The 17,944-nt window shown below is 33.4% G+C and overlaps 2 protein-coding genes across 2 annotated transcripts; one reads left to right on the top strand and one right to left on the bottom strand.

Moving 5' to 3' along the window:
* Nucleotides 1–1,301: 1,301 nt before the first annotated feature.
* On the top strand, nucleotides 1,302–3,542 carry LOC108337937 (uncharacterized). The gene is made up of 6 exons (XM_017574522.2): nucleotides 1,302–1,914; nucleotides 2,209–2,311; nucleotides 2,464–2,529; nucleotides 2,690–2,845; nucleotides 2,999–3,095; nucleotides 3,420–3,542. The coding sequence occupies exons 1-6, from the start codon at nucleotides 1,407–1,409 to the stop codon at nucleotides 3,540–3,542; spliced, it is 1,053 nt and encodes a 350-aa protein (XP_017430011.1). The 5' UTR covers nucleotides 1,302–1,406.
* A 1,485-nt stretch (nucleotides 3,543–5,027) lies between these two features.
* Nucleotides 5,028–17,293, bottom strand: LOC108336890 (L-gulonolactone oxidase 3). Its single transcript, XM_052880984.1, has 3 exons — nucleotides 16,485–17,293; nucleotides 11,856–12,114; nucleotides 5,028–5,992 (listed from the first exon to the last, which is right to left on the bottom strand). Exons 1-3 carry the CDS (start codon nucleotides 17,247–17,249, stop codon nucleotides 5,163–5,165), a joined length of 1,854 nt encoding a protein of 617 aa, XP_052736944.1. The 5' UTR covers nucleotides 17,250–17,293; the 3' UTR covers nucleotides 5,028–5,162.
* Nucleotides 17,294–17,944: the final 651 nt, after the last annotated feature.

A 17,944-nucleotide genomic window follows, 5' to 3' on the forward strand; every position in this document is an offset into this window, starting at 1 on the left:
GCCGCCAATTTCTTCGATATTTCTATCATGGACATAATATGATGTAATTTACGTTTGTATATATTTTCATATATTTTTATTTCTCAAGGTATAGAAATAGTATTCTATAATTAATTTTAACTTTTAAATAATATTCTTTAAATATATTTTGACTTTTACATAATATTCTTTCGATATTTTTGAACTTATACATGATATTCTTTAGATATTGTTGAACTTATGTCTGTTTATAAACTGTTTAGTGTATGAGATGTTTTACTTTGTGGCTTTTTCTTTTTCCATGCATATTCATAAATTCTAAACAGGGACTAAATACAATAATGTTGCAAATTTGCAAGGATTGAATATAAAAGTTACAATTTGATTTGAGGGACTGAGTTTAAAAGACTTATTACTGGATTTTTTCATATTTCATGAATTTTTCCTTGCAAATTTGTTATAAAATTTTTAAAAATAAAACGTTTTTTTTTTTTGTTATTTTTTCTATGAATTTTAATTAGCAAGTAAGTTTTCGGTGAAAAATGTTTTGAGCAAAATATTTTACAAAAAAATTGGTAGCAATTTCTTACAAAATTATTATTCATAAAAAAATTTACAAGCATTTTCTAAGAAATTGTTTTTAAAAGAAAAACTTTGCAAGAGAAATAAGAGATTTTTTAGTAGTGACCGAAACATTTATGGAAATGAAATATTGTTTTAACAATTTGACCGTGAGGTGACTTTCATGCTACTATAATGTGACTCTTACAAGAGTGAATTTAACATTCGAGACAACTTGTTATAAAACAAATGAACGGGGAGGAAAATTGTTCATAACATTTTATAGAGTAAAATAGATGACATATTTATAGTGGCAAAAACTTACTAAAACAAAATGATCTAATTGGAGAACTAAGACAACTCCACAGAATCTTTAAGGTTACCACAGACATGCGTTGACACATATTATTTTGAATTATTATTCAATTATGTTTGGTCGAGGAAAAAACAAAAAAATTACGGTACGACTTTCGAATTCTGAAGGCGCACACGATAATTGTCTTCTGAAACCACACATATTCATTTACAAAAATATTAGAAAAAGAAAAAAAATATATGTGAACACGTAGATGACATTTACTGAAAAATAAAATGAGTAGATATGACATTGGTAATTACTAATGCAAGCAAAAGGATTTAGAGCCGTTCATGCATGCTAACAAATTTGTTATATAAATATAAATTGCAAAATAGGTCAACTTTAGTTTAGGTGTTCTCATTCGAACAAGGTTCTATGTCCCCTAATCAAACTCTCTCCAACCATCAATAACCGTATTTCCCTCTCATTCTTCTCTCCATATTATCTTTTTTGTTCCTTTTCCATAGCTTCTTCTCTGAGAGACTCAAAACTCAGCCAGCAGCCGAAAATGTCAAAGGCGGTGGTTTATATCCTAATAGCCACCGCCGTGTTGCTCTACAAATGCTTGTTCCCGTTGAGCCAAGATGAACCAAAGGGTAGTCTTAATCGCAGGTTTGGGTACAAGCTACTTGAACGAGCACCCAACTTTGACCCTCTTGTGGCAGATATTGAGAGAGAGGTTGAAAAGAAAACCACACATTCGGAACCTGTTCCTCGTACGTCGACCACTTTGGACAATACCACGTCGCCGAATGATGTTTCAGGGACATACCAATATCTTACATCTGGCGGTAAATTGAACACCACGTTAAGGTTGATCATCTTGTTCCCTTTGTTAGATAGAGAACCCAAAGATGGGGTGGTTGGTTTTGAAGAGTTAGAGGCATGGGTTACTCAGCGAGCATCAGAGAGATTAGATTATCTCACGCAAGCAGAGCTTGATTCCAAAGACAAGAATGGGGATTTGGCCATTTCTTTTAAGGAGTATTTACCTCAGTTTTCTGAAAAGCGTATAGGTAATATAATATGTTTTTTTTTATCGTTGGGTTTTAAATTTCTTCTCTTATTCAACCACCTTCATCCTTCATGTTTCATGTCACTTACTCGGGGAGATACGTAATACATTAATTAATTTTATATTTTTTTAATTCAATCCTTGCTTTAACCCTTTTATTAATTGAATGATGTTGCTTTCGTCATTTTTCCTTTTTGTCTTCTTGTTAAAATTATGTAGGTTCTCTATTTTTTTTTTCACTTAAAAACCAGCGATGATTGATAAATTTGACGTTGAATTCTTTATGCTAAAACAGAGGAAAACAAAATGCTGCATGGCGAAGCAGGATGGTGGAAAGAAAGATTTGAAGTTGCAGACGTTGATCACAATGGGCTTCTGAACTTCACCGAACTTAGAGAGTATAAATAATTGATCACTTTTTTTCTTTGACTTTCTCCTTTCTCTTTTCTATGTTGTTTTAAACATTTATTTGTAGGTTACACATATAATGTTGAAATTGTCTACATTTCTGCGATGAAATTTAGCTGAAGAAATTTGTCTCCTTTTGCAGTTTTTTGCATCCAGAAGATAGCGACAATAAAGAAACGCTAAAGTGGATGTTGAGAGATAGGCTAAAGTAAGCCTTCTTTTTTTTTAATTGAAATTGAAAGTAACTTGTGATGGTTAAATATCTTTTTTAGGGTTAATGAATGAAGTTCAATTTTCTGAATGATGTTCTCGAAATTCCTGTATATACACATTGACTTAGCTTATATTTTGTTTTGTTTATGATATAGGCGCAAGGACGATGAAAAAGATGGGAAAATGAACTTTAATGAATTTGTAGATCATGTATATGGTACATACGAAACTTATATGACCTTCGAAACTCATGGAGGATCGATACCTTCTCCAAAAGAGGAATTTTTCCAGCTTGATGTAAACAAAGACAAGTGAGTTTTCTTTCCTGCCTAAAGTTTTTGAAATAATTATTCAATATTTGAACTGTGTATTCGTATTATATATGCTAACAATAAGATTTTGTGTTATTATGAATTATTGCTCCTGCTTATTATCAAAATTTACTTTTGCTATATATTTGGCAGGTTTTTGTCACCAGAAGAATTGATACCAATACTTTCTTATATCTACCCTGGCGAGCTAGCTTATGCTAAGTATTTCACATGCTTTTTTATGAATGAGGTTAGTTCCCTATCCATAAAGACATATTTAAGTGAAATACAAAAGAGTCAAATACAAAAATTCAAAACAATTTCTTAAGAAATATCGTTCATTAAAACTTGGTGGGTGAAAATAAAATTATCATTGAATAAATGGTGTTTTGCAAGTGATATTAATTAAATTTATTTATATTTAAATTCACTCTAATTGACAATTTTTTTTATTTATATTTAGTTTCAGAACTATTCACAAATTCCATTTATATCTCAACACGCTGACAAATATATGCATTGACAGAAGGAGAAGGTAGCTGATATGTGAGATTTTTTATTCTATTTGATGCAGGCTGATGATAATGGAGATAGAAAGTTGACACTAAAAGAGATGCTTGATCATGAATCTGTTTTTTACAGTACAGTTCATGCAGATGGCCACCAAGAAAGTGACGATGAACATGATGAGCTTTGATGTATGAACCAAGTTACCAGAAAAGTTTTACGTATTTCAAATAGCAATCTAGCTGTTCTCCTTATTTATTTTTTCTCTGTAATATAGAACTCAAACACAATCAATTTTTCTATTTTTCACAGGACTCATGATTAACATTTTTAATTTGTCTTCGGGCATTATTGTGACAAAATTTACTAATCCTAATCTAAACATTCACTTTTAATTATTAAACCATGATTAATGAAAAATGTTGGGTTTTCACTATGGAAAAACATAATAGAGATTTACATTTTATACAAGAAAATAAAGACACCACTTCCAACCTAACATTTTAAGACAATCAAATCTAACACTTCAAGACATTAGTTGTGTGAGTATTATTTGTTTTTCTCATTCCTAAAAGTTTTTCACTTGCAAGTTTCTTCCACATACTTTCCCAAGAGCAACAAGTTCTGAGGTAGAGAACCCGAGCGGGTGGTTATGCTAATAGTAGTAGATTTTGCAATAATTTGGTCTTTTCGTTGCACTCACAATCGCCGAAGAAGATGAACATGTGTGGAAGGATGAAGGAGAGGATTCACTCGAGGGGCAACAAAGGAGCTTTAAACGATAATGGAAATCCCATCTATGTGTATGAGTTAACTTTTTTTAACAATTTTTTAACAATACATTATGTATTAATATTTTATTGATTCGTATATTTGAAACGGATCAATGATAAGTTATAATAGATGATTGCAAAAAAAGATGTCAAAAAAATATTTTCCTTTCTGTTGAACTGTTTAGTTAGATAGAATTGTTTAGTTGGATGTGATCTACTTTACCACTTAAAGCACATGCTAGTGCTTAGGAAAGTGACGCGATGAGCGTGATAAAGAATAGAAACAAATATTACAAACTAATCCACAGCATTATGAAAATTCTAGATCTCTTACTATAATTTCCCTAAAGAAATAAAATAAATTATTATATTTATTTAATTTCAAAATTTTATTTTGAAGTGTTTGAACATTGCAAGTGATGTGAATTCGTGAAAATTCCATTCCTATGCATGCGTAAAGCATTTGATAACATTTTGTTGTTGCTTGTAAGAATAGCATTGTACGAGTATCGATTGATTATGAAGCAACACTATTTTATATTACGAATTTACTTTTTTTTTTTAATTTTCTCTCTCAGTCACTCGAATTAAATCTCACCAAACATATGCTTCGACTTAAACAAAAATGTTGAAATAATTAACAAGCAAATTTTTCCATATATTGAAAGAAAACATTTTATTTTATCAGCACTGACAAAGCAAACTCTAAAACTGACTTTCATTCTCTAATCGATTGATGGGCCAAGAAGAAAAGTAAAGGCAGAATCATCAACTGAGCACCAAAAATGTTTGGTTTGGAGTTAAGATTCATATTCATATTCAAATTGAAATTACTTTAAATAGTTTCAAATTTTAGTTACATAATTTTCGTTTTTCATATTTGAAATGAAGATATAGAACTCTGAATGTTAAATCAAACTATTTAGCAGGATATTGTAGTTTATTTACTGCATTTGTAGTCATATATATGTTATAAATGTCACACTTTTATTCAAGTGGACACAGTTTAAAACAATTATATGACATAAAAAGACACATCATGCTATGGTTGATGACGGTGACATTGATGATTGTGAATATCTACAAACTCTAGCTTCGTTGTAGACAAGGCCATGGCTGCAGTAAAACCCTTTTTGTGGGCTGCAATGTCTGTCTTCGCTACATATGCAGAGTCCCTCCAACGCACACCCATCAACTTTTTCTGATTCCTTCCCATAAAGTATAGCATCAGACCATTCACTGGAGAACACATTTTGAGGATCCATTTTTTGTTTTGCTGCAATGAACATGTCAAACTTTGGATACTTATGCTGCACCCCTAGGAATGCTACATTCCTATTCTTAGCCCAATGTGGCTTAGCCCCATACTTGAAGAAGGCCAATTGCTCCACTTCCTCCAACAGATCTTGGTTTAGTCTAGGATTTGAAGGGTCGTTTGCACGATAATAGTTGAAATCAACCACAACTGAGTCCTCAGGTTGCCCTAGATATGCACTTGAGGCTTTGATGAAGCGAATTAGCAACCCGTTATAGTTGTCCACCCCACAGAAATTTTCTGGTTTTAGGTCTCTCAGTTTTCTCACGTCACGGACGAAGTCTCCAAATGCTGATGCAGGGAAGATTGCAGTGCTCTCGTAGAAAAATAGCCCTTTGATTCGTGGATCCCAAGCACATGATGTGTCAAATCTTGTTGAATATAAGCATGAACCTGAAGTTTGCATTGTGCCTTGGTAACCCACTACAGGGTAGCCGCTGAAGATTTGGCCATTGTTCTTCAACCCATTTCCTACAAATCTCTTGAAGCCCAAAGTTGTAGCTGCTGTTAAGCATTTCCCATTCGTGTTTCTCGTACTCTCTAGTAGTTTTTCTGCATTTGGTTTTTTTTGGTAAAATAAGAAAAAGATTATTTGAAAAAAAAAACATTGATTTGATTGATAAGGGCAAAATAATTATAAAAAAAATAATGTTTTGTATCTGAAAAGAAAAAGTGAAAGTGATAAAGGATAGTACAAGTTAGTGTAAAAATTTATTGTGTGTAAAATTATTACTTTGTTTTCGTACCTATAAATATGGTTGGGTACATTATATTTTATCATTTTAACAACTTTAGGTATCAAGGTTTTGTCTACCAAAAGAATTAGTCTCTGAATTGGTTATTAATATTAGATATCATGGTTTTGACTACCAAAGAAATTGGTCTCTAAATTGGTTAATAATTATGAAATTGGTCTTTAAATTAGTCTCTAATTATGAAATTGGACTCTAAACATATATTTAGTCACTAAAATGAGTCATTATTTAAGAGTTTTCTTGTAATGAAATTATTTCATTTGAAATTTACTATTAATCTCTACCATAACATATGATACAAGATAAGAATTCCATAGTGTCAAACAAAAATTATTAAAGAGACTAAACTTTCCTTATCTAAATTCTCACACAATTACATCAATTTCCATTTTATTTAACTATATTTAAATTATTACGTATATTATTATTATTATTACTTTTAATTGAACACAAGTCATCATAACTTAGTTCTTAAAAGTTTTATATTTACAATTCTTCAAAAAATATATATTACAATTGTTAGATGTTAAGATGTGTGTTTCTGTTATTTGGGCTTAGTGTATTCTGTATTAAGGGCATTGGCCCATATCTTACAATATAAATAAACTACCCTATGTGTATGCTAAACACACAAGGGATATTTTCTCCCAATCTTCTCTATTTCTCATATCGTATCTAGAGCACAAGAATAGTTCCAGTCAACTCCACGGTTTCCGGCACCCATCATTGCCGCTGTCGTTGCAATCGCCGCCGCTGTCGTCGCCTCCACCGCTGTCGTCGCCGGAGTTCCAGAATCGACCGGCGACCACACCATCGGAATCGTCTCGACCGGGCGACCACCGTGGTACGAAGATCGCGGCGAACAGACCACCCACGCGCCTCCACGCACCGCCGCAAGAGTCACCGCTGCCGGCGCGCGTGCCGGCGCGTCGCCGGGGCTTTCCGCCGCCGATCAGCACCGTCGTGATCGCCTCCTCGCCCTCTTTTTGGATATGTGGTCGTTGCGTCAATCGAAGCACTTTGAATTTTTAGGGTTTCTCCCTCTCCATGGCGTCTTCCTCGTCTACAAACACCTCTATTGGTGGCTCATCTTCTGATCCCTCAATAAATACCAATTATGTGAATGTACACTTGTCCATTGACAAGTTAGATGGCACAAATTATGCAACATGGGCGTCCGACATCAAACTTTGGTTGAAGAGTCAGGGGTACTTAGATCATCTTACTCAAAATGTGACTACTGCTCCCATAGATGACACTTCCCGCTGGATGAAAATTGATGCTCAGTTATGCATTGTTATAAAGTCCACCATTCACTCCTCACTGAAACAAATGTTTCGATCCTATGAAACATGTTCAGAAGTATGGGCACAAGCGAAGTTGTTATACACAAATGACACTCAGCATCTTTATGGTGTTTGTGAGGACCTATTAACTGTTATTAGTCCGCGCAATCCTGGTCCCATGGCAGAATATTTGGGTAAAATGCATGCCCTTCTTCATGACTTGAATGATATATTACCTCCTGCTTCCACTCCTGCTGAAGAATTGGAACAACGATCAAAGTTCTTCATGTTGTTGGCATTATACGGACTCTCTGATGATGTTTCTCATGTCCGTGATCAGATTTTGGGTTCTCCTGTCATACCCAACTTTACTTCTACTTGTTCTGCTCTTTTGCGTATACCGAGCAAACCCGTCACTGAGACATCCCCTCATACTGATGATTCCTCTGTTATGGTTGCTCAACGTGATGATCGAAGTCGGTCTCGCAAGCCAAGTAAAGGACGTCCAAAATGTGACCATTGTGGCAAGTTACGCCACAAGATTGATAGATGTTATGCTCTCCATGGACGTCCTTCTCGACCTGTAGCAATGGCAAATTCTGATCCACCTCCCCGATCACCGTCTGCAGACCATCCTACTTCATCTAATACTGTAGACAAACCTGCAATCTTTAACGAATTTCTCAGATGGTATGAGGATCATCAGCACTCTGGTTCCACTACATCTGCATCTATTGCACGTACAGGTACACCTTTTGTTGGTCTAACTCACTCCCTCGGACCTTGGGTCCTTGACTCAGGCGCCACCGATCATATCACTGGTAACAAGTCTTTGTTTTCTTCCTTGTCATGTCCGGATAATTTACCCTCGGTAACAATGGCTGATGGGTCTAGAGTCTCATCTCATGGTATTGGTACTGTTAATATTTTTCCATCCATATCCATTGATCATGTACTTTATGTCCCTAGGTCTCCCTTCAACTTATTGTCCATTAGTCGTTTAACTCGTACTCTTAATTGTGTTATTTCATTTACTAAAGATTATGTTTGGTTGCAGGACCGGAGTTCGAAACACATGATTGGCACAGGATGTGAGTCTCATGGCCTTTATCATCTCCGCCCTTCTCCACATGTTGGCGTAGTCATGGAGTCATCATCCCTTCTTCATGCTCAGTTCGGTCATCCTAGTCTTGCCAAACTACAACAACTTGTCCCGAGGTTGTCCACATTATCAAGTTTGTCGTGTGAGTCTTGTCAGTTAGGGAAGCATACTCGTAGTTCCTTTCCTCGTAGTGTCTCACAACGGGCGTCGTCCCCCTTTTCATTGGTTCATTCTAACATTTGGGGACCTAGTCGTGTTAAGTCCATTTTAGGTTTTCAGTATTTTGTTACCTTTATTGATGACTATTCCAGATGTACTTGGTTGTTTTTAATGAAGAATCGTTTTGAGTTGTTTTCTATTTTCCAATCTTTTTTCAATGAAATAAAAACACAGTTTGGGGTTTCTATTCGAAATTTACGTAGTGATAATGGCCGTGAATACCTTTCTCAACCGTTTAAACAGTTTATGGCTTCTCATGGCATTCTTCACCAAACCTCATGTGCTTATACCCCTCAACAAAATAGGGTGGCTGAGCGCAAGAATAGACACCTTATTGAAACAACTTGTACACTTCTGATTCATGGTCAAGTACCCTCACGTTTTTGGGGTGATGCAGCTCTCACAGCATGTTATCTTATCAACTGCATGTCATCTTCCGTCCTAGATAACAAAATCTTTCATTCTATCTTATTTCCTCAAGACCCTCTGCATCCATTACCTCTTCGAGTTTTTGGGTTTACATGTTTTGTTCATGATTTTAATCCTAGTCTTGATAAGTTATCTCCTAGGTCTCACAAATGTGTCTTCTTAGGATTTCCACGGTCACAAAAGGGCTATAAGTGTTTTTCCCCTTCCCTCAATCATCATTTTATCTCTACTGATGTCACTTTTAATGAGTCTTCTTTTTACTTTTCACATCTATCTTCTAGTTCTGTACCTCTCCCTGTTACTGTTGATATTCCTCTTATCTGTGATCCTCCTAGTGATGCTCCACCCATTTTGTCTTCTCCTTCTTTAGACTCTCATTCACCACAGGATCATCCTTCACCTCCACCCCTTCAGGTTTATAGTCGTCGTAATTGTCTCCCTCATGACTCACTTCCGGTGCCGCCTCATGTGTCTCCTCCGGCTCCAGCAATTGAGTCTGACTTGCCTATTGCCCTCCGTAAAGGTATACGCTCTACCCGTAACCCTTCCCCCATTATACTGTTCTTAATTACCACAAATTATCTCCATCTTTTTATACTTGTCTCTCATCCATTTCTTCTGTGTCAATTCCCAAATCTGTGGGTAATGCCTTAACTCATCCTGGTTGGCGTCAAGCTATGATGGATGAATTAAGTGCTTTACAGGAAAGTGGAACTTGGGAGCTTGTCCAATTACCATCTGGAAAGTCTGTTGTTGGTTGCAGGTGGATGTATGCTATCAAGGTTGGTCCTGATGGCACAATTGACCGTTTGAAAGCTCGACTGGTTGCCAAAGGCTACACACAGATTTTTGGTTTGGATTATGGTGATACTTTTTCTCCAGTGGCAAAAATGACCTTTGTTCGCCTATTCATTGCCATGGCCGCTCTTCGACAATGGCCTCTTTACCAACTTGATGTCAAAAATGTTTTCCTCAATGGTGATTTGCATGAAGAAATTTATATGGAGCAACTGCCTAGCTTTGTTGCTCAGGGGGAGTCATCTGGGTTGGTATGTCGTCTTCGCAAATCCTTATATGGCCTAAAACAGTCTCCTCGGGCCTGGTTTGGTAAATTCAGTTGTGTTGTTCAACAATTTGGTATGTCTCGCAGTGAAGTGGATCATTCAGTGTTCTATTGCCACTCGAGTGCTGGATGTATCTACTTAATAGTGTATGTCGATGATATTGTTCTCACAGGAAGCGACTATCTTGGCATCTCTCAGATGAAACAACACCTTTCTCATCATTTTCAAACCAAAGATCTTGGCAAACTCCGGTACTTTTTGGGTATTGAAGTAGCACAATCCAATGATGGTATTGTCATATCTCAAAGGAAGTATGTGTTAGACATCTTGGAGGAAACAGGGTTAATGAACTGTAAATCTGTTGAGACACCTATGGACCCTAACATCAAACTCCTACCAAATCAGGGGGAGCCTTTCTCAGATCCTGAACGGTACAGAAGACTAGTTGGTAAATTAAACTATCTTACTGTTACGCGTCCTGACATTTCCTTCGCAGTTAGTGTGGTGAGTCAATTTCTAAACTCCCCATGTGAAGACCATTGGGATGCAGTTGTTCGCATACTGAAGTATATTAAAAGATCACCTGGAAAAGGTTTGCTATATGGCCCTAACAACGATACAAAAATTGTTTGCTATTCAGATGTTGATTGAGCTGGTTCCCCTTCTGATAGGAGGTCTACTTTTGGATATTGTGTCTCTATTGGTAGCAACCTGATATCTTGGAAAAGTAAGAAGCAAAGTGTTGTGGCAAGGTCCAATGCAGAAGCAGAATATAGAGCTATGACATCAGCTACTTGCGAGCTTGTGTGGCTTAAACAATTGCTTAGTGAATTGAAATTTGGAGATGTCACTCACATGATACTTATATGTGATAATCAAGCTGCTCTCCATATTAGCTCTAACCCTGAGAGAACCAAACACATTGAAGTTGATTGTCATTTCATTCGAGAAAAAATCATATCCGGAGATATCAAGACTGAGTTTGTTAACTCAAGCAACCAGTTGGCAGACATATTCACTAAGTCCTTACGAGGACCTAGAATTGATTATCTTTGTAACAAGCTTGGAACATATGATTTATATACTCCAGCTTGAGAGGGAGTGTTAGATGTTAAGATGTGTGTTTCTGTTATTTGGGCTTAGTCTATTCTGTATTAAGGACATTGACCCATATCTTACAATATAAATAAACTATCCTATGTGTATGCTAAACATACAAGGAATATTTTCTCCCAATCTTCTCTATTAATCTTGTAATGACGTTCACCTTATTCATTCAAAATATTTACTTTTCAAATAATTTATTTTCCCATCTGTTATTTCCCCATATTTGCTGAATCCTCCATTATTTTTAGACGAAAAGAAAATTCAGTTTGAAAAATCAAATTCTGACTAGTTTCCAAACTAAGCTGCACCCATTTCACATTGAAGAGAATAAAGGTATTTTCTTTTATCAGCAAGAAAGTAAAGTGTATAATTTGTATGAATAATAAAAAGATAAAATAAAAATTGTGCTTGCTTGAAATTTGTAGGAAGTAGTGGAGAAAATAGAACAAATACCTGCTGCTCTAACAGATTCTGATATCAAGATGGAATTGGGTTGAAATCCAATGAAGTCATTAACTCCATCACCGGAGGCATTTAAGGGAACCCTGGAATCATATCTGTACACCACTGTGTGCCTTGATGGATACCAAGTTATATCTGCAAATTCATACTTTTTCGCATGCTCTACGTATACATCTTCGATCGCATCATCTTTTTCTGAGAAATCGTATCTTATGCTTCTTTTGAACCTATGCTCGATTGATAATTTTACCTGTACTTCAACATTCATATTAATTTATTAAACTTTACCCACTATTGGTAAAAGTAAATTATTTTTATTATAAAATTATCATATAAATAATAGTTTATTATATATTTATTGTTCAGTTGGGTTGCATCAAGTTGTGGATTTTTTAAATTACTAAACATGATTCAAAATAAAATTCAGCACGATCAAAAATCTAAAATTAAATTAGGGTAGAAAGTTCACGAGATAATTCACCTCTTACAATCCTAAGTATAAACGGTTTAAAAAGTTGAAATATTACAATAGTGGGTTTTATAACCATACATATTTAGTATTAAAAAGTAAATTAAATTATATGGCTGTTTAAAATATGTTATAATAATGTCGCTGTATTTACGAAATTTTACTCTACACGCTAGTTATATATTAGTTCATTATTTAAGAACTCCTAATTATTGTGAAAAAATATTTAATTAAAATAGTATATTCAGTTTCCAACCTCGTATCATCATTAATTGAAAAATTAAAATCTCATACATAATTTACCTTTAAAATACCCAATTATTCAAAATTGGATATTTAATTACATAGATCACCTAACATGTAACTAAAATGAATAAAATCACACAAAATAATTTATACTTAGATAAATCGTATAAGCCGTTAATTTTACATTAATGATTTTAATTAAATATTCTCACTTTTATTATTATAATTAAACATATGCAAAAGTAAGTTCGGGAAATATATTGTGCTTAAATATGTAATCAAGCATGATTATTTCCACAAAAACAAAATAGAAAAAAGAAACGTTAAGAAATAGAAATACATAAAAAATAAAAATGAATTTTTAATTATATGCCAACAGTAGAAATGTGAAAGAAAGTACTTTGAAAAGTGAATAATTTAAGTCAATTAATAGATAGTAAGATCAGATGAATAAAAATAAATGAGAGATAAAAAAAGGGTTTTAACAATTTTTCTCTTCCCTCTTTTCTAAATCAAATAACTAATTATATTTTCCTCAACAAAACTAAATATTCAGAGGCCAAAACACTATTCAATCAAATTACATAATTTTAAAATATTTGTTCTATTTTTACTTGTTTTTATTCTATTAAATAAATAAATAAATCATTGAATTTAATTTATTTATTAATAACATTTTTGTTTATATTTGTTTCGTTTTTATCTTTCATAATAAAAATAAAATTAATAGCATTATATACTTTAAAGACCACAAATAAAACCATTCTGCTTAACCTCACTTCTCAATGTTATTAAAACCCAATATAGTATTGAACCGTGGAATTATTGGAACAATAAATCACTAATTGAATTAATATAAATTTTAAATGTGCATAAAAAGTTATATAGGGTACTGATTATTTGACACAATAAATGCTTATAACTTAGAAACATGTTACTTTTACACTTAGTAAGTTTTCATATGTCACTTTATTTTTACTATTTTAGTTTTTCTTTTCTTTTTTATAAATATAAAAATTTATTATTTTAAAGAGCATATTACTTTCAAGTTTCTTATTTCTTTCACAAATATACAAATTTACTATTTCAATGATTATATTATTTTTAAGGTTTAATCCTTTCGGACATCCCTATTTGTGTAGGATTGTCTCAAATAGGTTCTCGTATTTACTTTTATCTCAATTAGGTCCCTATTTTTGTAAAATTGAGTCAATTGGAACCTTATCGTTAATTTCAATAGACGGCGTTAAATTTATTGAGTCGTGACATGCTGACGAAGCTGGTGGCGGACGCAGCGTGCATGCAGAGGCTCAGGGAGGGAGTTCTGCATGGACCACTGTAGAAGATGGTGGTTTCACGCGAGGCTGTTAGCGGAGGCGGAGGTGGGAGCAGCAGCGGTGGAGAAGGTGCTGAAGCTAGTGGAGGATGCAGCGTGCGTAACGGAATGCTGAACAAGGTTCTGAAGGGGTGTGGCGACGAAGATTAGGGTTAATTATTTTGTTATCAGTTATAGTATAAATTAGGTTTAATTATTTAAAACTTGAAATAAAATAAATTACACAACCACGTGCCATGTCATTAAAATTTGCTTCGTCAGCATGTCACGACTCAAAATTTAACGTCGTCTATTGAAATTAACGACAAGGTTCCAATTGACTCAATTTTACAAAAATAGGGACCTAATTGAGATAAAAATAAATACGATGACCTATTTGAGACAACCCTACACAAATAGAGATGTCTAAAAAGATTAAACCTATTTTTAAAAGTAAATTTTCAAGTGGCTAAGGAAGTTATAATGCTCTGAAACTTATTTTTAATGTATAGCAACTAATGGGATTTATTATTCGTTGTAGGAATGTTTATTATATTTTCATTTATTTCTTAATAAATGCAAAGACTTTATTCTTAAGATAGTAAAAGGGGTAGTTTGACTCATTTTGTCAGTCAATCACTGATAAGAACACTCGTCATTTTTTTTTAATTTGCTTTCAAATTTTTTATTTGTTAAAGTTTGTTTATATACATATAAAAAGGAATAGTAAAAATATATTTAGTAATAGAAGATATTTTCTAATATTTTAATTAATTAATTAATATTTGTAATTAACTAAATTATAATAACTATTACATGTTAAATTATTTCAATAATTAAATAAATGTTAATTATTTAAATTATAATATTATTACATATTTACACCTATAAAAAATATAATATAAAAATAAACTTTTAATTAATTTTTATTTTAATTTTAAAAAAATTGGATTAATCTGATCCACATTTTAATCCATTCAATTGACAGATTAGACAAATCATATCATAATAAACTTCTTAGTTAAATTCTTCAACCTATCTCTTTTAACATACACTAATCCGGACCCAACACATTTTTTCATCTGTAATTCAATGCACTGCATCCAAACTGAAAAGACTTTCTCACAGCTAAGACTCCATAAATTTGAACCAGTTTTGAAAGTAAGGACCAGATAAGTTTGAATAAATTTTTAAATTTGAAAATAAATTATGTTTTATGATATAAACTAACAGGAAAATTAGAACTCTCAAAACGGGTCATCCGATCTGACCCACCACAGATTGGTCACTTAGTGAGCCAATCCAATCCGGATCATTTATTAGTGAGTTAGAAAAATTTGAATCCGGCTTGACTTACCACGGGGTAAACGAGTTAGTTCACCGACTCACTTAATTAATTTTTTTTAAATAAAAGAAAATTACAAACTTTTTATAATTCAAATCTAAACAAATTTCACTCCCAAATTTCACTCTCAGTTTAATTAATTTTGAAAATAAAGAACTTAAATAATTTTTTCAAACAAAAACAAAATAATAAATATTTTTTTATAAAATTAAAATTAAATTTTAATAAAATAAAATTAGGTAGGTGGGTTGGTGGGCCAATACCAATGAGTTCAACCGCATAAGTCGGGTTTAAATGAGCCGGATTGAAATTTGACCCACATAAAAAAAACTATAATCTTTTCAAACCCAACCCGACTCAAAACCGTGATGAACCGGATTAACCCGCAGAGTATGACCCATTTTGATAGCTCTAAGATAAACAAATAATTTTGTTATTAAAGTTCTATACAAATTTAAATAAATTGATGAAATTTAAAATATTAAATCTTAAAATTGATATTTTTATTGCAATTCTTAAATATATACTATTTTTAAACTAAAGATTTAAAAAAAAGTAATTTTATAGATTGAAAAATGAATCTTTACAAACACAAAGAAATCATTAGAGATTTGAAGTAATTTTATAGATTGAAAAATGAATCTTTACAAACACAAAGCAATCATTAGAGATTTGAAGTAATTTTATAGATTAAAAAATAATCTTTACAAACACAAAGAAATCATTAGAGATTTGTTTGGGGAACAAATATTTGACAGAATAAAATTCTGTCAGAATAACCAGGATAACCTGATTTAATATCAAATGTCAAAATGGAATAAATGGGTACAATGAATTCAAAACATTTCAACAACTTTTAAAAAATAAATACATACTACTTGTATATTGTTTTTAAGAATATAAAATAAAGTATTTATTTTCTTCTAAAAATATTATTATATATCTCAAAATTCAAACTAAATATTATAATATGTTTATCTTTGTGTATTTTAGGTTTTAAGAAGTTATAAATATGTTATTGTATTAAGTCATGTTGTAATATTTATTTAATGTTATTTTAAAAAATACTCATTTATCAATATTATTTTAATAATATTAAGTAAATTTATTGTCCTAACTAATTTTATTAAACAAAATGATTTCTTAAATTATAAAAGAGTAAAAGAAAATCTTAATCTATTAAACAAAGAAATCATATATAATCAAGCTTTAAAAAGAAGAATAAAAGGACGAAAATACCCTGACCTTGGAGATGGCACCGAGCACTCCCAGAGACAGCTTGGCCGCATTAAGCATGGGGTCCTGCGCCTCCAACCTCAAAACCTTTGCATACCCTTCAGATCTGGAAGCAGGGACTACAAGAGTAATAGCCAGAACATGATCATGAACAGAACCACCTTTACCCCACCACGAACTACCGTGTGCCCCCGTGCTAATAACTCCGGCAACCGTCACACCCTCCCAATAAGGCGCAGCCACCAAGCTGAACCCTCCAGTCTCAACCGCGTCAATCAGTTGGCGAAGCCCCACACCCGCGTCCGCAGTCACTGCCATATTCGCAGCATCGATTTCGATGCCAGAGTCGTATTTCTCTGTGCTGATGAGCAGAGTGGCACCTGCACTTGCTCTGGAACTCCCTTGGGGACATGCTAACTTGGGAATGGTGTGCGAAAATTTCGTGACCACCTTGACTTTGAGGTTGTTTCGGACAGCGTAGGACACTGCCGAACGAAGCTGTTCTTCTGTGGTTGGGTATGTCACGTTGAGGGCAGAACAGTCCCGGCGGTCACCCCACGCACCGTAGGAGTTGCGGAGAATGCACCCTGAACTGCTGCATTCAACCGGGGACTGTGGGACCATGCCGTAGACGGTTGTGATTGAACACAAAAATTGAAGTGCGTGAATGAATCCCAAAATCTGAGAACAAAGCCGGTGGCTACCACCCATCTTGAAGATTGAAGATGGTGGTGATGGAGTCGAGGGAAAGTTTTTTGGTTTGTTAGGTATCATCAGTGTTATACTGCGGATGTAGAAGCACTCACGAAAGATAAAGCTTTGTGAGGAAAACAAGTTATTAAAAGTTGCTTGGAGTGCAAATAAGGGGTAGACTTCTTTCCAAATAAATTAATTTTAAGAAATTGGAATATTTACCTTAATGACATTTATTTATATTTAAGTTTAATTGTTTTCTTTGTTCTAATTTTACTGTTTCAATGTCTCATTGGTTCTATCTTTTAAAAATAATTTCAATTTCATCCGGTAAAATTTGTTCAAACATCCCTTCAATGGAGTTAATTGTAGGCCGATGTGGTAAGAGTTTGTATTTTCTTCTATCTCTTTAATTATGGGCGCGATATTATGCGAAATCTTTCTTTTCTTTGACTCATAAAGAAAAAAATATTTTCGTTTTTAATATTTTCTTTCTCTCATTTTTTACCATGGAATTTTCCAGAATTTTTTTTTTATTACTGTCAACCAAAAACATCAACAACCGATCTTCCTCCACCACTCTCTTCAACTCCTCTCTCGTCTTCTCCATCACTTCTGGCTTATTCAACAAATTCGAAATAGAGAGAGAAAACGGAACCATGTTAGTGCCGTATTATCCATTTTAAATTTCAAAATTAACATAATTTTTTCAATTATATATTTATTTTCATTTATATTATCATTTAAAGTTTTCTTAACATTGACTAGAGAGAGAA

This window comes from Vigna angularis, chromosome 7 (assembly GCF_016808095.1).
Source record: "Vigna angularis cultivar LongXiaoDou No.4 chromosome 7, ASM1680809v1, whole genome shotgun sequence".
NCBI classification, from domain to species: domain Eukaryota; kingdom Viridiplantae; phylum Streptophyta; class Magnoliopsida; order Fabales; family Fabaceae; genus Vigna; species Vigna angularis.